Source organism: Colius striatus, chromosome 1 (genome assembly GCF_028858725.1).
Source record: "Colius striatus isolate bColStr4 chromosome 1, bColStr4.1.hap1, whole genome shotgun sequence".
NCBI classification, from domain to species: Eukaryota; Metazoa; Chordata; class Aves; order Coliiformes; family Coliidae; genus Colius; species Colius striatus.
In genome coordinates, this window is record NC_084759.1 from 199,183,088 (window position 1) to 199,206,940 (window position 23,853).

Here is a 23,853-nt window from a genome sequence, read left to right on the forward strand (position 1 = left end):
CATATTCCAAGACAGTGAACATTGGCATGGGAAGTGTGAAAGGGGTGTCCATCCTTCGGGATAAAGAGTCCTCCACAGCTGTGCCCCACATGTTGCTATGTGGTATAGCTGCTTTTCCAGGGTGTTCGGTTTCAGGTTGGCCACAAGTAAGGAAGGACAGTAATGACATTCAAGGACCAGAGTTAGCTCCATCTGGCCCAGGGGTGCTGAGCTGGCTGTGCAGGATGAAAGCCTTCTCATCCCAGAGCGTGGGACTGGGATCCAGCTTTTCCAGCTGTACAGTTAGAGGGATAATAGCACTGCAGCACTAACACTGCTGTGAGTCTGGTATGGGAGCATATGGGCAGAGGGGGTTTAGGTTTAGGAGTGTATGCATGTCCACCTGTCTCTGCAGCTTCCTGAACCTCCACAGCAAATGGCAGAAGCTGTATGGCTAAGGTAGTAACTCTGGAAAATAGATCATTACAAATTTTAGGGAATACAGAATTTTATAGCACTTTGTGTTTTCCTATCCCTTTCTTCCTCCATAGCTACAAGAGTCACTGTAATGTCCCTCCCTGTTTTATGTTCAGAAACCCAGCTCTTCTATCACAAAGCCTATATCATCAAACCTAATTTATACTGGACATAATTCTCCCCTGTGGCTAAGCAGAATGACTACTCAAAATGAGAAAAGAATTGTAAGTCAGATCTCATTTGTTCCCTTTTGTCCTTTGGACTTGATGACAAAATTTTTATTCCTGCCCAGTCCTAAGTTTCTGTGTGGTCTATTTTCTTTCTTTTTTCCCTCCCCACTCTGCCTTGGTCAGCAGTCATATAATATGAAGCATAAACACAAACTCACCTTCTCATTTGGTCTTGAACACTTTGTGATGGTGAGTTCTGTGATGAGAATGTACTTTCACAGACCATTGTTTCACTCAAGCTCAAACGACCTTAAAAGTCAGGGTCTGCAACAGGCAGATGTCACCTCTCTTCTGAGCACAACAGTATCACCCGTCAAAAGTTCACTTTGAACTTCAGTGTCCCACCAAACTTGTAGGAAGTACAGACCACAAAATTTTTCATCTACTGTCACAATCTATAGCTCATCAGGTCAGATCCCCTTCACCTCCAGCACATAGAGTCAACTGTAAGGTCCTGCTCACCTTCCTTGTGATGTTTACTTGTAAAGTAAACCAGAACATTGCGTTCAACTGAAAGTAAAACTTTAATGGGTAGAAGGCATCTAGTAACTTGTTAATCATAAGAGTTTTAACAGTGTAATTCATGATGGATTTGTGCCCAATGAAGCTAAAGAAAACACAGAGTGAGTTTCCCAAGATTTTCATTAAAAATATACCCAAAAAAGGTGTGTAGGATTTATAGGAAAAATTACTGCCTTTTTCATGGGGGCACAAATGTCTCATAGCATTTAAAACCCCGAAGGCAACAAAAGGACAGTTTCTAAAAGCACAATTGGGACTTGCTACTTCAAAGCAGAGAAACAGTTGAACCTGCAGTGTTTTCCTATACTTCTCTATATAGGAGTTACACTCATAGACCTGCAGCGCGATTTTAACAGACTGATTTTCCTGATGACCCCCTGTACTTTCTTCTTACTCCGTCTGCGTCTCTGCAGACCCAGCTGCTGATGGGAATCTACAGTTCCCTTCCTTTGGGCAAATTTACCAATCCAAGAGGCTCCTAGGCAGAAATCTCTGCTTACCTCTGAAGTTTTCAGTATGTATCTATGTACTTTTTTATATACATGCATATTTTCACACATATATTAAAAATATGTCTATAATATATATTCATAGGATATAGAATCTTAAAGTTAAAATCAGGTTGCAAGGGCCCTCAGGAGGTCTCTAGTCCAACCCCCTGCTGAAATCAGGGTCAGTTGCAAGATCAGACCAAGTTGCTCAGGGCTTTGTAGATGTAAACTGGTTGAAATGTATAGTATGGAACCTTTTCATCCTCTAGTTTAGGCTTGAAGTATGACAATGGCAAACAATTCAAGTTGCACCCAGGATATATTGTGTTTCACACACTGCATCATGTAATCAGGATACTGGGACCGGCAGCTGGACACAGATGTTGCCGTCTCGACAGCACAGCTTCCATATATAATTTTCATTAAAATTTCTCTTGCCATGATGGCAGGTCAGTGACCTACCTGTTAATGATGTCTGTTATCTAGCCAGAGACTCTCATAAAATGCTGACTTTCCCTTGCTCTCATTTAGTACTAATTAACAGTAATTGGCCTGAGAGAGCAGGAGCAGAGATTAACTTGTGTTCTTGTCTCTTGAGATAAGGTCCAGCAGCAGAGGCCAAGGTGTGCTGGACCATTGCTTCCCATCTCACTTGTGAGCAACACACTTCTACCTGCTGGCACCACTGACACTATAGAATATTTTTGGTTGGAAAAGTCCTTTAAGATCATCAAGTCCAACCACTAACCTCACACTGCCAAACCCACCACATCCCTCAACACTTCAGCTACATGGTGACTCCACCATCTCCCTGGGAAGCCTGTGCCGGTACCTAACAATCCTCTCACTGAAAAAGTTTTTCCTAATCTCCAATCTAAACCTCTTCTGGGGCAACTACAGGCCATTTTCTCTTGTCCTATCACTTGTTACTTGGGAGATCAATCTCCACCTTGCTACAACCTCCTTTCAGGGAGCTGCAGAGTGATCATGTCTCCCCTCAGCCTTCTCTTCTCCTGACTAAACAACCACAATTCCTTCAGACACTTCTCATAAGATGTGTTCACTATTACCACCACTGTAACTATTGCCACCACTGCCTGCTGTCACCACTCTCCCATCTGACCTGAGTGCTGAGGTCCCATAAGCAAAGAGATGAGAAATGCAAATTAGCAATACACAGAGCTGCAGCAACTTTTCTTCATAGTCCTCAGGAAGACCCTGGAAGTATGTTGCCTTTGGCCTTTACTCAGATAGGTGCCATCCCTGGAAAGTCTAAGGAAACACACCAGAGATGGCCCCAAGCTTGTTGCAGCAGACTATTGAGGTGAAAGTTCTTTGACATCCCTAAAACAGCAAATAGCTCTCCATCTCAGTTTCCTTTACTTGAGTATTTAGAAAATCCACCATTTAAGCTGAACTGTGAAAAACGGAATGCAAATTTATAGAGTCTGGGCTTCATTTGTAACTTATAGTCAGTTGTTTTTGTAATATTAATAATGTGGTTTAGGGGCATTTTATAAATCCCTGCAATGTGCAGTGCCCATGTGGGTGTGCATGGCACACATGATTGAAAAACTGAGCAATTATTTTCCTTCAGATCACATATTTAAGAGACAGAAGGCCCAGTAACCTAAGCTCTCTAAATCACAGATTTCTGTGTTTCCCTGCTGCTTGTTTTATAATCATTATTTCATCCTTTGTTTCACTGGTAAATGTCATGTGAATCCCAAACAGAGGGTCTGCACAGTCAAAGTGCTCAGAGGAGCAGGGAGACTCTACAGCCTTTCTTTCCATCCCCAAACTGTGAACACTCACTTTTCCAGTCACACTGGTCTCTGCAACAGAGTGACAACTCAGAACATTCCATGGCATTGTACTAGTGTTATTATTCCTGCAAATTTACCTGTGGAAGACATCCATACATAGATGAAAAAATGTCAAGTTTATTTTATTATCCTTGTGACTTGAAAGAGAAAAGAGTTTGGTTCAGGATTCCTACCCTTTACATTTTAGCATTTAACTTGGCTCTTAAAAGTCAATGGGAGAACTAAATTCTTCTCTGTTACCTGCTATGGAAGAACTCTTCAGCACTTCAAGAAATAATCTCAGTTAGTCTCACTTGAATGCTGAGGTGCTACCGTAGAGGCTGACAAAGGTCCTCAGAACAAGAGCACAGCAGTGTTAATCAGGATGAGGGCAAGAACATGAGGAGGAGATTGCACAAGGACACACTGGGACAATGTGACACACTGGGAAATTGAATTACTGTTTTGAGTAATCCAGGTGTGTCCTGGACTTCCAGTGAGACCCTGAGAAAATTGGACTTTTAGAAAGGTGATGAAGACTACTTAAAGTCACAAAGCAAGATATCTAATCCCAAAGATAACTAAAGGTTCTGTTATTTTTACCAAAACTCTGCATAATCTGTAGAAAACTCTCTTTTCTCCTGAAATAACTTCAACTTCACCACATTCCCAGAAAACAAATTTGCTTCATTCAGTAGAGCACAGTGTAAAGATATTCCCAGGTTAACACTGACTGAACAGGAACTGGTACCAAACCAGTACAGTTGCATTAACGTGACACCAACATTCAGCCCAGCCTGGTGCTGCAACCTAGACACAGGTCTTGGTCTGAATCCTGCATCACATTCATGTAACATATTTCCAGGGAAACCTGTCACAAGCCGACTCCTGTACTTGTACTTGTTAAGCCCACATGAGCATGTGAATCTGTTTCAGCTTTCTGTAAAGCCTAAACTATTCCCTTCAAGCTTGTCTTGCCCATTTCTACTCCCAATGCAGAAAAAAACCAGCTCAGTGATAGTCACACTTCTCTATCTAAAAGTGAAAAAAAAACTCAACCCAACCTCAAAACATCTTTTGTGCAAATTTTTGCAATAACACATATTTTTCCCAAATGTTCAAAGTATTTCCTGTTCTGTAAATGTTATGAATCAAAAGGAGTACTTAGGCTTGAAGTTTCAGAGGAATAATTGAAGGATTTCTTGCCATAAATTTATCTTTTTTATTCATGCAAGTGTCAGGACTTTTACTTTAAAAAAATTACTCAGGCAATTTTTTTAATCTCACCTACCTTGTAAAGGAGAATTCAAAAAGCAATCAGCTCTGCACTTTCATGGAGAAGAAACTCATTTCATGTACAAGTTCTCTTCACAAACTGACCTTCTACACATCTCCTGTCATCTGAAAACTAGATGGACCTGCGACTCAAATGTCTTTAAGGGTCATTTTCTTTGACTTCCTCACCTGTTACATCCATTACAGACACATTTCTAAACACTTCTGAAAGCGCCTCAGAGAATGTCTGCTTTGGCATCACTGCGATATTTCTGGCTATTTTGTTAGCAGATACAGAAAAATAATGTAAAAAGATAATTCATTGCTGTTACCTGAGTGAGTCATTTCCTTTTGTTTCCTTCTTCCTGCTCTGAAAGTGTATTTCATCTGAGGATATAACAAGTGAATACAACGAATACTGAAATTCTTCATGCAGGCAAAACAACAAACATATTCATGGACATGAGAAGTAGAGACACTTCTAACAAAAATGTCCACAAAATCCTAACTGTAGCATGAGTCAGACACAGGAGTGATCCTTTGGTTTGCTTTCTCACTTCTTGCTCCAGCCATGGAGCAATAAGTCAAGATCACCTCATCAGCTCATTCTTGGGATGCATAGGGTTTCAGTACTAAGCCTGAAATGACATTGTCACCAAATAAAAGTCCTTAAACTTGAGTCATATAAATAACAAAATAATTGTCAAGATAATTTAGTTGGCTTGTAGGATCTTCACATCAGTACTTACTCTCTCCTTAGGGCATGGGAAGAACAGCACAGAGCCAAAAATGGTGGTGATCTGAATGGTGGTTGGAAACACTCAATATATAGAAGGCAGAGGTTAACGTGCCTCACACTCTGAAGCCTTCTGCCCCATCAGTCTTGCACCCAGTTTTCATCTCCTACAGTTTTAGTTTTAATGTTACAAGCTCATCTTTCTACTTGCCAGTATGTGAATCATCTGTTCTCTACTAATGGCACAGATATATCTAGCACTTTTCCCACAGAAGAAATTCAAAAGCACTTCTAAGGCTGAGAGATACTCACTTTCGAAATGTGTATGTGCAATTGTTCTTCCATTCGATATGGTTTTATGCAGCACATTTTTCTATTTGCTGCTATACACAGATTCCAGACAATTTGATGGACGACAGAATAAGCTAATGCAGCAATTCCTTTGTACTTGTGAAGTATTTACCAGTTCTGTGTCTGAAATATGAAGCTCAGCTAAGAAAACACCGTAGTTTTAGCCAGGGAAAGTATCACACCATGCTCAGTGGAAAGAGGGAAACTATTAGTGTGAGCTTTGAGCAAAGTTTTCACACAGAATAAATGCATCACAGAAATCCCATGAACATGAACTTTCAGGGTAGACTGTGATTCTTCATGTCTGCATCTGACATTACTGTGAGTCCATGACTCAACATCATTCTGCACTGTCATATGGGACGTTTGGATCAGAAAACACACAGAGGCATGGACACACGTGCACACACACTCACAAGGGCACTCACCATTCTTTATGATTTGGGTTTGCTTAACCCAATTCTACAGTAAGAGAAAATACTTGATGAATGATTGTTGAGTTTGCATTGTCAAAATGTGAACAGCAGATCAAAAAACTATGATCTTTTTCTACTAAAGAGGTGGGAGGATCTCCTGGTGTTTGAGTAGCACCATTGATGAATTGCAGCATCCATAACCAGGTAGCAGTCCAAAAGTGATTCCTACTTCAATTTTCCTTTTTATTCCTTTTCTTACAGAGGCTATTAGTGTCCTTTAACTTCTTGTCATCTCTTTTACCTTTTCACTATACAAAGGAAGTTTTGTATATGCTATGTGGATGTGCTATTTTCCATTGATAATATGCTTGAAACCAAATCCTACCTTGTTGCCACAAGCACCTTTATCCCCCACTCACAGAGTAATGATGGCAAACTAAGAAAATATATCAAAATAGAATTTTATTTTTACACAATAATGATATGATTGTAATTAGAAATACAAGTTATATACAATAAAATCAGGATAAAAATACAGGTTTTCTGGTTTAATAGGCTCTTTGGTTTAAGGCAATGGGTTAGAGGAATATTTACTACACATATACACAGTTTAAAGCTGACAATTATTATTTGTTTCATAGAGAATGATGTTACTTACCCATATCAATGATGACAGGTGATTCTCTCAGCACTGGAGGGTAACCTTGAGGGGCATCCCTGCTCAAGGGAGAGATTTCCAGACACACTCTAAGAAAGAGTACATAGGAATCCCCTACCCCACAGCAGTAAGACTGGGCTTTTATAGAATAAAGTGGTTGACTGTCAATAACTTGTTACTGAATTTACATCTCAGCAGAGCTAGCAGAGACATGTAGTTTCTAGGAAAACTGTTATCTCAGCAAAGACTATTTCACAGTCCACTACCTCAGAAATTTCCTTATCTCCCCACAGCACAGTCAGGGTGGTCAGTAACTCCATGGTCAATAACTCCAAAGACGCATGACTCCAGCTTGTATCTCTTCTCTCGGCAGAGTGCTACAGTCTTCCTGAGTATCTGCTACAGAACTCACCTGCTCTTTGGGAACATTTTCTCTGTGGCTTTTTATCCTTTACAACAGGTCTTAAATTTTCTACGAAATACCAGAAAATGCTTGATCATATGCAGAAGTGTATGGGATGAGTTTGATGGACTCTCCTAGTCTAAGCAGCAATCACATACTTGCCCATAACAGCAGATGGTTGTGTTCTTGAGGTCCCTTCCAAGTCTATTCCCTTGATATAAATAATTATAAATCATTGGCCTCTATGAATAATTTTTATCTATAATTTCTCCAAAAGTATGGCCCTAATATGGCACTAATGGATGGAACAGCTGGCCACTCCTCCAAGATCCTGATGCCACCTTGGTAGGAGAGATTGGTCTGCTGTGCCAGGACAGATCTCTACCAGAAAGTGGCACATGAGACAGTGTATGAAGCTGCTATTGGGAACTGAAAAAAAGAGGTTGAAAAAGTTTGTTGAACTTCCTCTGTTTCATTTGCACTTCTATTTGAATAAAAAGCTAACGGCTAGTTAATGGTCCAGTAACTGAAAGAATTAAAAGCCCATCTTTAAAAGCTCTTTAGAGAAGAAAATATCTCAAGCGAGATAAAGGTTTGAGGCAGTGCTGTTAATGTCCTTTCTAGATCTCTGAAACACTTTATCAGTCTAAGCCTATCAACGTGTCTCTGCTTCCACCATTAAACAGGCAAATAAATCAACATTTTCTTTCTTTACATTTCCCCCTGAGGTCCAGTGGTTGCTGTTGCTGAACTGATTCAGTGAAGCAAAACATTAGCAAAAAAATGATTCTGTGCTTTCAGCTTTATCTTTTCTTCCTGAGAGCAGAAGAATTTGCAAGTATTAATAGGACATACAGCTTGCATGTTGTAGGATAATGCATGCCAATCAACAAACACTGAAGATGCTGGGAGAGGTGACATCCTACCTTTGCAGTTGGTATGCGATTTCCACGAATAACCTTAAAAGCCAGGAGTTCTTATTCTTTATCTTACTATCTTTTTACTGAAATTCATCAATTTGTGTAGCCCTCCTGCATTTCTTGGTTGGATATACATTAGATTTGATCATACACAAGATACAGATTTAAGCTGTTGTTTCAGCAGATCTAGCCATCACATTATCATATGTGAATGAGTGAAAAAATACAGACTCAAATCCTTACAGAGCAAGAGAAGTCACATTTAATGTGTGTGGTGGGGCTTACTGAAAACATTAGCTTGATGATTTCTTCATCAATAGTCAAAATTCAAACCAGCTAGCTTTCATAGTTTCTTTGACACAACCCACTTTGTAGTCTAATAACTAGAGATCTATTGAAGGAAATTATCTGCCTTCCTGATGGCAACTGTTTAGCCAGAGCCCACCTTTGGAATTGTCTGTAAGAAAAGTGAATTCCAAATATAGATCCTCTAATTATGTTTAAAGGAATACCATGTATTTTTTTCATGCATATATTATATTTTGAAAACTGATCCATTCCAGAATCTTCTACCATCAGGTATATGAAACATTTAAATTTCCAAACATGTGGCAAATGCTGAGCTGCATAATATGTCTGAGCATGAAGAGTCAGTGTGTTTCATCACAGCAGTGTTTCTTTATTCCACCTATGAAGCATCCTGTAGCTCCTTTTTTTTCCACAAAACGCTCAATAGCTTTGAGGTTGGGTTATTGTAAAGAATGTTCTCCTTTGAAACCGCTACTTAAGGATTTATTTTCCTACTGGAAATATAATTTAATTTTTCCAATTACCTTATTATTAGAAATTTGTAGGGTGATTGCTAAGAGTTTTCAGTAGTTTCTTAACAAAAAGTAATAGCATAGACTCGTAAGATTTATGTTAAGAGGCAGTACCTTTGACTACCCACATATATGGAAAAAATAGAGAAGCTTTTGGCATAACATCATTTTACCGTGTCTCTTGTCTTGCATCTTGAGCAGACCTTGTGTTTCTAAATGATATACTTTTTAAGATGTGAATAAAAAGCTCTAAGCAAATACTCTGCAAATGAATAGTAATGAGGCTTTTTGCAAAGTTAAATTGTGTCTCTAGGAGGAAATCAAAACCTGATATACCAAACTCCAAGTAGAACTGTTCCTTGAAAATAATTGAAGGTCAAATTTACTGAGCAATTTTTCTGCTGACCTGATGAAGCCACTTTGTGCCTGAAAGCTTATGCACTTCTTCCATCTATAGACTCATCTAATAAAAAATACTGCCTTTCTTATGGGCTTGAAATTGCTTGAGTCTTAGACCACCACTGTTGCAGTATTACTACTACTAAAAAATAGTATGGCATTAGAAGTAATTAAATGTATGTCACCCCACCTGAATTGGGAGTGTCTTCATATCAAGTCAATTAGGAAATAACAGCCAAAGGGTCTATTTCATGGTTCATTTGGTTTTGATCTCTAAGGGCAAACTATCTAACTAAATTATTCAGAACACTGTCTGGAAACACCTCTGTAATCCTCAAGTCCCCATAGAGGAGAGAATGTTTTAACCATTTTCTTTTAATAACTTAATAACTGAATCTAGTCTTATTTCCTTCAGGCTGACAAAGGCCAAAAATATGTTACAAGTCTTTCAACACTTCCTTAGCCATCAGCTACTACATGCAATATGGAAGTGGAATTAACACACATTTGAATAGTGAGTCCAAAAAGAGAAAGATTCATATCTCTGTGATGGAACCAAGTCATTCATTCCAAAAGTTCATTTTAATAAGATTAAAACAAAGCTTCGACCTCTTTCAGCTGCACCTTGGATGTATGGAGAAGAAAGGGCTGAGGCACAACACCAGTTCCTGGTGCTGAGGCTAAATGTGAATGTCCCTCACCCAGAAGTTCAAATCAGACACAGAGAACTCATAACCCAGGGATTGATAGAAACTCCCAACCGAACCCTCAGACTTTGAAAGCAATGGTAGTGTTCAGCAACTGGCAGATAATTCACTAGCCAATTCATCTTTTCACTCAGACCAAAACATTTCAAGAGATACCTAGCAAAGGCCAGCCCAGAGCTCCTGAGCTCCTGCCCTGTCACCCTAACAGTGGCCATAACTCTTCATAATGGGATTGGGTTCCCCTTGCTTATGTTTACAAAATAACTAGTTGGCCTGAGGGAGGAGTTAGGCAGTTTAAAGTCACGGTTTAATTTCCTTTGTAATTGCAAGTTGATTGCTAGTATAAATTACCTTACATGCATTTTGCCTGCCGTGCAAGACATTTCCTGAAGTGGATAATCTTAAATTAAAAGAATGGTATTAATGGGAAGGCATTTTTTCTTGGAACCTCACAAACCATTCCTATCAATTTTCAACATAGAAGATTTACAAAAAAAAAAAAAAAAAAAGAAAAATACCTTGGATGCTTTTCCATGAATGTATGATTTATTTTTAAAGTTGGGATAATGCAAATCTCATCAAAAAGCTTGAAGAAAATTTCTTAATTTTAGAGGATATGTTTTGTATTTTTAAGGATGAATATGACTGCAAAACATTTGCATGATTTCTGCCTTCCGTGTCACAAAATCCTTTAAGAAATCAGAAATTCCCTTTTAAGTTCTTTACATTTCCTTAAAAAAAAATGAATAGTTTCATCATTTCCCTGGTAAAAGTTTGTAACTCAACATCTGGTTCATTCCTCTCAAGTCCTATAGACCACACATGTGCCTGAGGGCCACTCAAACAAGAGGACAACACATCCCTGAAAATATAAAACATTGTGCCCGAGGCAAGCATTTCATAGGAAAGGTAGCTAGGGAGTCCTATGCTCGGCCAGGTTGAGGATAACGACAAGCTAGACGAACTCTTCTAGTCTTTCAGACCCATCTTGGTTTATTTTGCCAGTATCCACGTTACTTTTCTCCTGGACTGTTCTCCCCGGTATCCTCCATAGCATTCACAGTAGCCTGTGCAGACAACTTGCAAGAAACACCCCTTTGCAGGTACATTGCAGAGATCTTGGACAAGGTGCTTTCATTGACACTCCAGCTGTGAGCCTTTCTATTCCAAATATTGGTGATACTCATCTCACCTAATTTCAGATGCTCATATTGTAGATGTATTTTAAGTAGTCTTACTATGGTTAGCAGAAAAATACCAAGTACACTTCAGCTGAGCTATCCTAGATATCTATTCTAAGGTAGATATTCTCTTTCATATGACAGAAGCTTGGGACGACTAACTCATAGGCAGAGACCTGTGTGATAGGTCTTTGGAAACAGATCTATGGAAACATTTCTGCCTCTGACTACCTGTGGGGTCTATGACATGTTAAAATCCCCTGCAGCAAACAACTTTCTCACCTGAGAGAGAAACCACAAAAATTAATGGAAAATCTGTAGACATAGATAACAAAAATTGCATTTGCAGAAGGCTGATTGGTATCATTGATTTCTTGAACGAGAAGAAGCAGTGTTGCCTATGACCCAAACATATCCAGAAAAGATGCAGAGGTTGAACGTGATTCCTTGTCTCTGTGAAAACTGATATTAAACTTACTCATTATCATCAGTTATGGAAAGCTACAATCTAGGGATGCTTCACTTTGAGCTTTCTCAACACTAACTTTTAAAATTGACAATTTTCAACATTCTTTCTGCCAATCATGTGTGAAATCAGCTATATTGTGATGAGATAGAACAAAGAGTGAGTGCATCAGGTCTCCATTACTTGGTCCGAATGTTCAGCCATGCAAAAATAAGTCACTTTGACCTCAACAAACCATATCTAGCTAAAAACAGAAGAAAATGAAAAGATATATGCATTTTCTGAATCCTTTGTGATACTTTTCAAGATAAGGCATCACACACAGATGAGCCTGTTTGTTAAACAAATAACATATCCTGTTATATTATTATCAAGGCTCTTCTTCACAGTGCTTTAAAAAGGCATTGCTCAAGATATGCAACAGGAAGGAGTAGGGGGCATTAAAAAGCTGTGTTTTTTTCTGTTACATAAACAAATGTCTTGTTTTTCAGTCTTAAATCAGAAGTTTGGAGTTTTTGCAGCACCATCTAGTGAGGCTAAAGAGGTTTTACTCAACTTTTCACAAACTCCAGCCTGTTCCCTCTTTACATTTGCATTTCTTCCTTTCCTTTTAATCACGATCTCCTTGTAGTCTATTGGCTGAAAGTGTTTGGAGCCAATGAGCTGTTGAAGAAGGCACCTTTGGTGCACACAATATACTTTTCTATTCTTCATTCTGAACCACATGAAATCTGACAGCTTTGCAAACTGCTGAGCTGAAAAACTTGCAGAGTTTTCATCATGTTATTAATGACCTGACTCTTTGCTAGTGAGCTGTGCCTCCAAGTTGTACCTTGTTTTGAAAGAATACACTCTGCAAGCAAAGAATAGATGCATGGTTTTTTGAATGTGAAGGATGTCATTCAGCAGGATCTCGACCGGCTTGAGAACTGGGCAGAGAGGAACCTCCTGAGGTTCAACAAGGACAAGTGCAGAGTCTTGCATCTGGGAAGGAACAACCCCATGCACCAACACAGGCTGAGGGTCGAACTGCTGAAGAGCAGCTCTGCAGAGAGAGACCTGGGAGTCATGATTGGTAATAAGCTAAATATGAGCCAGCAATGTGCCCTCATGGCCAAGGCGACCAATGGCATCCTGGGATGCATCAAGAAGAGTGTAGCCAGCAGTTCAAGGGAGGTTCTTCTCCTTCTCTCCTCTGTCCTGGTGAGGCCTCATCTGGAGTCCTGTGTCCAGTTCTGGGCTCCTCAGCTCAAGAGGGACAGGGAAGTGCTGGAGAGAGTCCAGCGCAGGGCCATCAAGATGATCAGGGGACTGGAACATCGTTCATATGAGGAAAGGCTGCGGGAACTGGGGCTGTTCAGTCTGGAGAAGAGGAGATTGAGAGGTGATCTTATTAATCTTTATAAATATCTAAAGGGTGGGTATCAGGAGGTTGGGACATCCCTTTTTTCTGTTGTATCTAGCAACAGGACAAGGGGTAATGGGGTGAAGCTGGAACACAAAAAGTTCCACTTAAACCTAAGTAAAAACTATTTCACTGTGAGGGTGAGGGAGCCCTGGCACAGGCTGCCCAGAGGGGTTGTGGAGTCTCCTTCCTTGGAGGTCTTCAAGACCTGCCTGGACATGTTCCTATGCAACCTGATGTAGGTAAACCTGCTTCTGCAGGGGGCTTGGACTAGATGATCTCTAAAGGTCCCTTCCAACCCCTACCATTCTGTGATTCTCTATCATCTATGATTCTGTGTTCTCAGATGTAGGCATATCTGTCATCATTCCTCCCAGGAAGTGTTACTGATGATATTTTCTATAAGATAATGTCTATACACTCAGCTCTGTGCCAGACAGATACTTGCAAGTCTCTGTATGCAAAATATCCTTCTCTGTCCAAAGATGTTGCTGGCAAACAAGACTTGGTCTGATCCTAAGCCAGTTAAGATTACACTCATCTTTTCCTAGGCTGCTCTGTATCTTAAAAGTTTCCCAGTGCCTAACTAGGATTAAAACTATTTTATTTTCCTCATACTTCCTCTTAAAAATAATGGGTTTGTCCAATAAGAAAATAAATCATCCCTCCAGAACTTCCTTTCTAAATTCTTTCATGTCACTAAGAGTAGAACATCACCAGCACTAAGAATTCTAAAGATTTCCAAATGAAGGAAACTCACCCGCTTCACAGAAGCACATACTTGCAAATTATGTGATTATTGGAAAAGATATTCTCAATGTAGGAAGATGGAAACAATTGACTGTATAAAATCTATGATGTTATTTGATGTTCTTATCCATGTCTGCTACTAAAACAGACTTAAAACTACATAGTCATTCCTCTCTTACCTGAAGCTGAAGGAATTTGTCCTTCACTTACACAATGGCATCCTCTCTGCCCACAGGATCTCTTCAGTGAGCTGATGGAGGTGGTTTGCCTGCTCTGTGGCTTCATAGGTTTCTGTCTTCTGCACTCTGTATACTTGAGTGCCTCTCTTGTTTTCATAAATGTCACTGCTTCGTTCCTGAATTGCTGAAAGCTGGAACATAAAGCATCTCTGGTTTTCCTTTATTATCTTTAATTCTTTTTCTTAATAATTTCTTCTACAGAGTTTCTCTTGGATAACTGTTTTGTATAAAGGTAATTCATTTCAAGAAGTGTGAGAGAAGGAGAAGATTCAAAGATACCGCTCAAAGGAGACAAAGTTTTTATGTCATAGGTAGACCCAGAGTCTTGTGTCTCATCTTCAAAGGGACAAATCCAAAACAGCTCAGCTACAACTCTGCAAAAGACCAGAAGTATCTGTTACAAAGATGTAGGTTTAATCTCACAATGAAATGTAACTGCAAAAACATCCTCAGAGTGACTTAAGACATGGCTGGGCATCATCTCTAGGAAATCATCTTTTGACTCTAAAACAGAAAGTCTTGCTTTCTTATGCTACACCGTTCTTATTTTTATGATTATTAGTACATCATATTTTCTGAAAACATGACTTTTTTGAACCAGTTCTACTGAATCTAGAAGATGTTGATAAATGCCAGTTAAAATGCCTTAGTGATGTTCTGTGTAATCAGTGGGTATATTAAATGCTGCCACCCAGTGGGCTCATTTGTAGGCTTTGGCTCACCATGCTGTAACTTAATGTATCATTGTTGGTTAAACAATTTCATCCTCTCCATCTGAAGGAGTGTGATTTATTTTCCTATATTGACAGCCACTGAAAATGATTGTTTCAAGCTACAAGCTATGGCATATTGTCCTACAGAAAATCTTTTGTTCACATTTGTAGCATGGGAACAACCCCACGGAGTACAATGAGCATGTGAGCTTCAAGCTAACTATGTGAGATTACCTGCTTTGCCTTCTGGGCCTACCTGCAAAGTCCAAGGCAAACACTTTATTTAAATGATATCTTTTCTATGAGAAATAAGGAGTTGTTAAACACATTACACAGGGGGAATGCTTTCTGGAAAAGTGCTGATATTTCTGCCCTTCACATAACTTGCACTGGGATACTCATGCACTTGGAAGTTATGCACCTGACAGAAGTTTGCAGTTTATCTTGCTTACCTGCAGCTCCACTGGTGCCAGTAAAAGTCATGGGCTCTCAGCACACCTCAGGAACTGGCCTGTGTAACATTGAAGTGAACAAATTGGCTCTTAAAACTGGGCTGCTGTGTTAATAGCTTCTACAATCTGTGTAAGTGTTATGAATAATGAAATAAGACACTGGTAATGACAACACATTATTGAAGAGCTGTTAAGTGTTGCATTATGATTTCATTTTAGTACCTCTCCTGGATGAGAGAGTTTGCATGCCTGTGCATGAAGAGGATGAGGGAGAGAGGGGAAGCTCCTTAATACTCTTCTTGTTGACCTATATTTTGAATTTAGCTACTTGTTTAATTTAGAGCATGTTATTTCCAGGAGGACTGGCCATTTGGGGAAGTATTATGCTGCCCTTAATTTTTATGCACTCAGAAGTCTTGTTGAGCTACACAGCAGCACAACTGGATGCCAATAATGAACAAAAAGAGAAAATAATACTCTTACGAGTTCCTGTGTTAACCTGACCTAGTCTGTAACCCTGCAAACCAAGGCTGTCCACCACTACGGTTGGCACAGCTGAGGTGGTGAGGTGCAGAAGAGGGCAGTGATAAGAATGGGCAGAGACTTGTCTCGAACCCAGAAGGGATTACAGATGGGAATAAATTATTTTATAACCTTACTCTAAGATAAAAAGAAAGTTGGGAAAGAAATGCACTCCAAGTCTAGGACCTGGAGAGGTGCATTAACCCTCCAAATGAGGCTTTTGTGCCAAAACTCACTGTCCCTTTTACTGACCTTAGCAAGAGTACTGCAAAATAAGGTGATGCTCTGCAGGAGTAAAGGTGAAAGTATTTGGCCTCAATGATTTAAAGAGTGATTTAGAGATTTATATTTATAAATCTACTACAAGAAATCCAAAGTATCTGGAGGTTCAAGCAGAAGAAGATATTACATGCTTATACAATATTGCTCATGCTCAAGCACAGCATGGGCACAGATACAGGGAAAAAGATTTATTCTAGCAATGACAGTGGAACTACTTCTGTAACCAGAGACACTGGGGAATGAAATCACCTTTATTGCTCATCAATGGCAAAAAAACCCCCTCTCTTTTGCTTCCTGCCTATAAAGTCATTCACCTTTGATGCTACAGTAAATGACCAATAAATCACATGGTAAATGCAATTTCTTCCTATGTTTTAATATTTCTTCATTCCCTGCATGAGCCTCAGCTGGAGGAAAAACAAAAACTCTCCTGAGTTTAACACTTGGAGATGTTACAATACTGATTTCACAGAATTTCACTTTATAGTTACTTCTCCATCATCCTCAAAATGAATCTTCTGTTCAAAAGCATTTCAGACTGTTGGCCTCTAAACTGGTGGCTATTGATCTGACCATTTACATTTCCTTATGACAGACGAATTTCATTTAATACTGCTGAATCTCGGTTAGAAGCACACCACTTTCTTTCAAGAGAAAATGTGAAAGGTAGCAGTGGTGCATACTTGGAGGAATAATTGGAGAGTTTATTTGTACCCAGGGGAAAGAAAAGTAAGGACATTGGCACTCTAACATTTACAAATATATCTCATGCAATAAAACTAAAAGTTTTTATTACCTGAGCTATTCTTCAAGATTCAAAATGAGACAGATACAGACCTCTTGACTTACCTGTGGGCACTTGAACTGAATTGTGCTTGCCAAAAGGATGAAAAAAATCTGATCTGCAGCTTTGCTAATAACATTCTCTGTTCTTTATTGGTTTTTTTACAGCTCCATTCAACCCTCCTAATGCTGCTGACAGTATGGTCAAATTTGATGCCTATGGAGATGGGATAGGACGATACAATGTGTTCAATTTCCAGTACACTGGAGGCAGATACTCCTACGTGAAGGTCGGTCAGTGGGCAGAAACCTTGTCCCTTGAGGTAGACTCTATCCACTGGTCCAGGAGCTCTGTCCCTGTCTCCCAGTGCAGTGACCCCTGTGCTCCTAATGAGATGAAGAATATGCAACCAGGAGATGTCTGCTGTTGGATTTGTATTCCCTGTGAAACCTATGAGTACCTGGCTGATGAATTCACTTGTGCAGACTGTGGGCCTGGAAAATGGCCTACAGCTGACCTGACTGGCTGTTATGACTTACCAGAAGACTACATCAAGTGGGAAGATGCTTGGGCAATAGGTCCTGTTACCATTGCATGCCTGGGCTTTATTTGCACTTTTATGGTCATTGCAGTGTTTATCAAACACAACAACACTCCCCTGGTCAAAGCCTCTGGCCGTGAACTGTGCTATATCTTGCTCTTTGGCGTCTTCCTGTCTTACAGCATGACTTTCTTCTTCATAGCCAAGCCTTCTCCAGCTATCTGCACCTTGCGTCGTTTGGGACTAGGAAGTTCTTTTGCTGTTTGCTACTCTGCCCTTCTGACAAAAACAAACTGCATAGCCAGAATATTTGATGGTGTAAAGAATGGTGCACAAAGGCCTAAGTTCATCAGCCCCAGCTCTCAGGTCTTCATCTGCCTGAGTCTCATTTTGGTACAGATTGTAGTGGTGTCTGTGTGGCTTATCTTGGAGGCCCCTGGCACCAGGCGGTACACTCTTCCTGAGAAGAGAGAGACTGTCATATTGAAATGCAATGTCAAGGACTCCAGTATGTTAATCTCCTTAACATATGATGTAATCCTCGTGGTCTTATGCACTGTATATGCCTTCAAAACAAGGAAATGTCCAGAGAACTTCAATGAAGCCAAGTTTATCGGTTTCACAATGTACACAACGTGCATCATTTGGCTGGCTTTTCTCCCCATATTTTATGTGACGTCCAGTGACTACAGAGTAAGTCTTTGGATATCTGTTTCCATAAATTACACGCCTCACATTAGAGGAACATGTTAGCAGTCAGTAAAAGCTTCTTTCACTTCTTTTGTCTCCTGGATCCCTTGCAAACAAGCCCTGTTCCAATGTTAATGTCCAACTAAGCATATTACCACATTTTAACTTATTTCTAAGAAAGATGGTCTCATTTCAAAATGAGCACATACAGTTAGAGGTGGAAAGTATCAGTACTATCAATTTGATTGCAACTTCATATGGATGAAGTATTGATACTGTGCATCAGTATGTGAAGTTATAATCCTAACAGGAAAACCTAGTAGATCATGAGCTAGAATGACTCATAATGAGTTATTTGGTGGAGGTGGACCTTAAATTAAAAACTGAACTACCTAGTCTCCTTCTGCAAAGGAATCTGCCATTCAATCATGGTATGCTCTTCCAAATAAAAAAGATAATGAAAAAATTTCAAAAACTCCTAAGAAACAGGATTGTTTATAAAAAACCCCATGAATCAACAAATGTTATGCCTGAATAACGAACTTTTATTCATTCTTTACTTTGTAGGGGATAAAACACATACTTCACTCAGCAGAAAATATTGGTCAGCCTTCACTTACAAACTTAAAAGACATAATATTGTTTAAATTGTCTTCTATTGTTCCAAACCTTCAAGTTCAAAAAAAAAATGATATTATTGGACAGAAGGTAATTGTCTCAGGAAAAGATTCAGATTTTGTGCTCCACTGGAAATCTCAGTTATTATGATGTGAGAAGCGACTATTGGAGTTGACTCTTACAGCAGTTTGTGGTGAATTAATTCAACTTTTTACCCCGAAGAAAGGTAGGTTAACTTAGGGTGGTCTTATTATCAGCAGTATGTACATGAAATAGCACCTAAAACTATAGAGCTAGTAATGTCACCTAACATGCTTTTGGTGTGACTACTCTGGAACAGAATAATTAGTACTGTTTTTCTCTATCGTAGGAAAGGTACTGAAAGCATGAAGAAAACAAGGTTAGGTAACAAATAACGCAGTAAGATACACAGAGTGACAGTGAAAGAGCTAAATATATTTAGTCTAGACAAGAGTAAAGCCAGGGAGACGTGATCACAGACTATAAATTATTTCAAGGCAACAAAGAGAGAGAAAAGGGATTAGTCAGTCTCAGGAGAAGTTAGAATGGCAAGTAATGGATTGAAGCTAATGAAGGAAAAGTTTAAGGAAGGCACTGGGGAACAGGTCTGGACACCTAAAGTAATCAGGAAAATAGACATGGAAGGGGAGTAATATCAGTGCAGACAGTCACATGAGTGTGCAGCACAGACACTAATGGTAAAGAGGAACATGACTTGATTGTTCAAGCAGCACTTTTATCTCCTGAGTGGGATTTTTAAAACCACCTGTAGGTATTTAATCTAATTACAATGTTCCAAACAAGCCAACTCAAGTTCTGTCAAATTGACAGAAAATGCTTTTAACATTATTTTGGTATTTTTATGGTATGTCAGGATCTTTTTGATAACCCCACTCTAGACATCTGCACTTCTAGGATTCCACTGGAAAGCCCATATTTAGTTTCCATGCAGTGTAATATGCTAACTCTGAATCAACCTGTGCCACCCTAATGTAGACCAGTACTGGTGGCAACAGTGGTAAACAACCTTGGAAATATAATAGTAGTAATGAAAAAAATGGATATTGACTGTGTTGAGGTTTTATCATCAAGCACAAACATCACTTAGGACTCACCCTTCTGAAAAAAAAAATAAAAATAGAAAGGAGAACTCCTGGAAATTCATCCAGAGATTCGGTGTTGATCTCATTGTAGTAGCATTTTGAAGAACAAAAAAGTAGTTCAGTATAGTATGCATCCCTATCAATACTGAAGCAGAACTGTCCTGGTATGAACCCTATGTGACAGGTGCCAGACAGCCTCTTAGATATACTGGTATGGCACGTCACTGTGTATCCTACAGATTAACCCATCAAATACTCCCCCTATTTAGTTATGATCTTCTCTGCTATGAGAAGACTTTGTGGTATAGCTGTCTCCAGTATACACATGCTTTTTTTCTAAGCTTGTTTGTATTTATATTCTCACTGAAGTGGATAAATTTAACAGCAAATGGAATTCTGGGGGAAGGGTATACAGAAGATCTGCTGGCGATTCAATCATGATGTCAGCTGTGGGATTTTTCTGCACACAACACATATTGACATAATCACCAAGGTTGGAAAGGACCTCTGGGGATTGTCTTGTCCAGCCTCCCCTGCTCAAAGGCAGGGTGACCTGCAGCATGTCACTCAGGGCTGTGTCCAGTCAGGTTTTGATAGAGAGTCTACAATCTCTTTGGGCAACCTGTACCAGTGTTTTACTATCTTCATAGTTTTCTTATGTTCAGACACAATTTGATCTGTCTGCTGGTTCTGATCCATAATCTATCAGCTGGTTTAAGACACATTCAGCCCCATTGTTCTCTCATACAGAGTGCAACTCCTTCTCCACACCATGCTACCAAGTCACTGACCTATGCTGTAATTGCAGGTCAGCAATTACAGCAGGAAGCCATCTGTCTGCTGTCATGAGTCACAGACTTCCATCCTTCATCATCATGGGAGTCTCCATTTCCCAATTAAATAAACATAGGCTTCCTAGTTTTTCCCTAGTACAGACCAGAATCTTGTACCTGCAGAGTGTCACAGAAGATGTAGTCCATCATATCTAATACTGCAAAGTCTGCTGATCTCCTCATGTAGCTCCTTAACTTGGCAACAGAAATCCTCCACATCTCCTGCAGAAATGGAGTAAAACTCCCCCAGTCCCTATCCTCCTTCAGAAGCTCAGTCTGGTCAATCCTGATGTGTCAGGGACAGTTGCTCCTGCAGGCACTGGGGATCATGTCCTGAGACGTTGCCCTTGCTCTCACACAAACACAGACTTCAGCAAAGTTTCTAGCACTCTTCTGTGCCCATTTCTTCACATTGATGAACCTGCTAGCTGCTCAGCACCTACACAGGGCTCTTCCCAGCACCTGCAACAAGAGAGCCTGATTTACCTAAACAAGAGTCAGCTTAGATAAATGCTCCAAGCCAGTAACAGGCAGCTGATAGAGCTCCTAAGAATCTGATGAAGGTTACTAGAACTCACAGCCTCCTGCAACAGTCCTCTCCCAGCACTCTTCTATTTGAGGTGTTCCCAAGAGTCCTCCAAAGATCTCAGAAGTTGTTCCCAGAAGGTCAAAAAGGTCTCAAAGCAGACATGCAAACTCCTCTGCAAACTGCTCTGTAGTGGCTGACTCTGTTAGCTGCACTGTCAAAAATGTAAAGGAGAACTCCTAGAAAAGACAGATTTCTCTGATGCTATTGAATCTCATGCAAAGATCCACAATTATTTCAGAATCAAAGATACAGGAAGACCTGATGTTACTAAACATAGCAACCCCAATATCTAACACATTTAAGGGATTTTTCAAGCTAATCACCTTAGATAAAAGCTTAAGAAATGCATCAGCAACACAGAAAGTGAAAAGTTGGGGTGCTCAATTGGTCATAATTAAATGAAGTGCAAAAGTTCCTACTGTCTAAACAGTTTCTCCCTGCATTTTTCGGAGGATAATTCTGGCAGTAGCTCAACCTATTGCTAGTCATTCCTGCCTGATCTAGAAGGATTGTCTGCATTCTGTCACTAAACTGATGTTCATGAGACCAGACTACATATCAAACCACTGAAGTGACCTGGGTTAAAAGGAACCCAGTGGGATGGAGCTCATTTTAGCCCAAATCATTTCATTGATTGAATGTATAGTGAGCAAAGCTGAGCTGCTCTGGGAGACACAAACCCTCTCAGAGCAGGCTGGGGAGGGAATTTACCTTGAAACTACTACCTTAGTTTATTCTTGTTTTGTAAGAAAACTCTCAGTTTTGTTTTGCCTGTACGGTGTCTGGTTTAATACCTACCCCAAAATGACTGCAGAGCCATGTCAATGAAGTGCAGAGAAGTAGAAAGTGTAGGAGGATAAAGTGTAGTCAGTAACTCTAAAGTGTTTATTTCTCAGGTTGCTCCTGTAAGGTCTTCCATGTTCATTCACCCCATTAAAGCTGAACACTTTTCCATGGTGCTTGTCCCATTTCCCTTGGGTAAAGATTGATCATTATATCACATTAATTATACTCAGTGCTGACAAAGCACTTAGTTCTCAGTATATATATATAAAGCAACAAAGTCCACTCAGAACTCTATTTTTCATTTTGTAGCAATTATTTCTGACAGGGAGATATGAGAAGCATTTCCATGGAAGGAGGCTAATCTCCAAGGGATGCAGGAGTGTAACTAAGGAAAAATGAACCATGGATATATAATCATTCAAATTAAGCAGTAGTGTTTAAAGCAGTTTAATTCAACATCTTAATTAAGGAATCTGCTTGGAAGAAAAGAATATAAACTGAAAATGAGGCAGTAAACTGGTATCTAGTTATACCACTGAACAAAAATGAAGAAAGATACTGACAGTAAAGTTGCACTAACAAGTGACCCAAGGCAACTACTCTAAAATCCTGAAGCCTTACAAACAGTTCATTTCTCAAACCAAAAACTTCTGTCTCAAAATCAGGGCACCTTTCAGGCCCAGTCTAGTAAACATTATCAGCTCTTATGTTTACTCCCAATCACACCTATGTTCCTGAAAGGGATTTTTCAAGTTCTCCAATTAGGAATGAGGCTGGAGGCTAAACTGGTTTGTTACTAGATGTTTTGCCTGAACCCACATGAAGCGTGGTACATGAACGTTGGTTTCCACTGCATCCAGCTTTGCCCAGCTGCTGCATGAGAGGCATTACAGAGGGCTTCCTGATCAATGTAGAAACCAGGGGCATGGAGGATGAGAGAAGGAGAGCAGAACCATCCTTGCTGTGCTAAACTGTGGGAGAAAAGAGTCAGTCAAGCTTCCCCTGATATGTGGAGACACAGAGCACCATCATCACCATATGCCTCACTCTTATGATGCGAGGATTTTGGAAGATCACAATGTGACAAATATTCAAGCAGTCTGTACCAGGGCATACCCCCAGGACTGGGATTCCTGCTGTTGTATGATAATGTTTCTAACACCGCATTTCAGAGCTTTCCATACTGAAACATAGTGCTTTGCTCCCACTCTCTCTAGGTGCAAACCACCACCATGTGCATCTCTGTGAGTCTGAGTGGCTTCGTTGTGCTGGGCTGCTTGTTCGCACCCAAGGTGCACATCATCCTCTTCCAGCCCCAGAAGAATGTGGTTACTCACAGACTACACCTCAACAGGTTCAGCGTCAGTGGGACCGGGACCACTTACTCCCAGTGTAAGTAACAAAACTGACACTTTTTTATAAGGATGTGGGGTTGCAGTATTTTTGAGTAAAGACGAAACAGTGTCTTTTAACAGCAACAAAAAGACCTCCATAGGCTGGGCTGTGTACCCTGTGGAAGCATCACTTCACTTGTGTCTGGAAACAGTCATCCCCCTCACATGGAAACCAGCTCAGAGCCTGCTGTGAAGCTAACTGAACTCAGCAGAAAGCTTTCTGCAGGCTCTGACTCCAGCCCACTGCACAATGTGAGTAGAGTCTGTCACTTGCTGTCCCCTCCGCAGCAGTGA

At 40.0% G+C, this 23,853-nt stretch overlaps 1 protein-coding gene across 2 annotated transcripts in view; it reads left to right on the plus strand.

The window, feature by feature from the left end:
* The window catches only part of GRM3 (glutamate metabotropic receptor 3), a 45,253-nt gene that overhangs the window by 16,232 nt on the left and 5,168 nt on the right, over window positions 1-23,853 (plus strand). The window contains exons 3-4 of one of the 2 annotated variants that reach the window (XM_061989234.1): window positions 17,152-18,218; window positions 23,383-23,557. In XM_061989234.1, the coding sequence (XP_061845218.1) occupies window positions 17,152-18,218; window positions 23,383-23,557 (1,242 nt within the window). The remainder of the gene's footprint in view (window positions 1-17,151; window positions 18,219-23,382; window positions 23,558-23,853) is intronic. The other variant, XM_061989242.1, reaches the window with a different exon arrangement.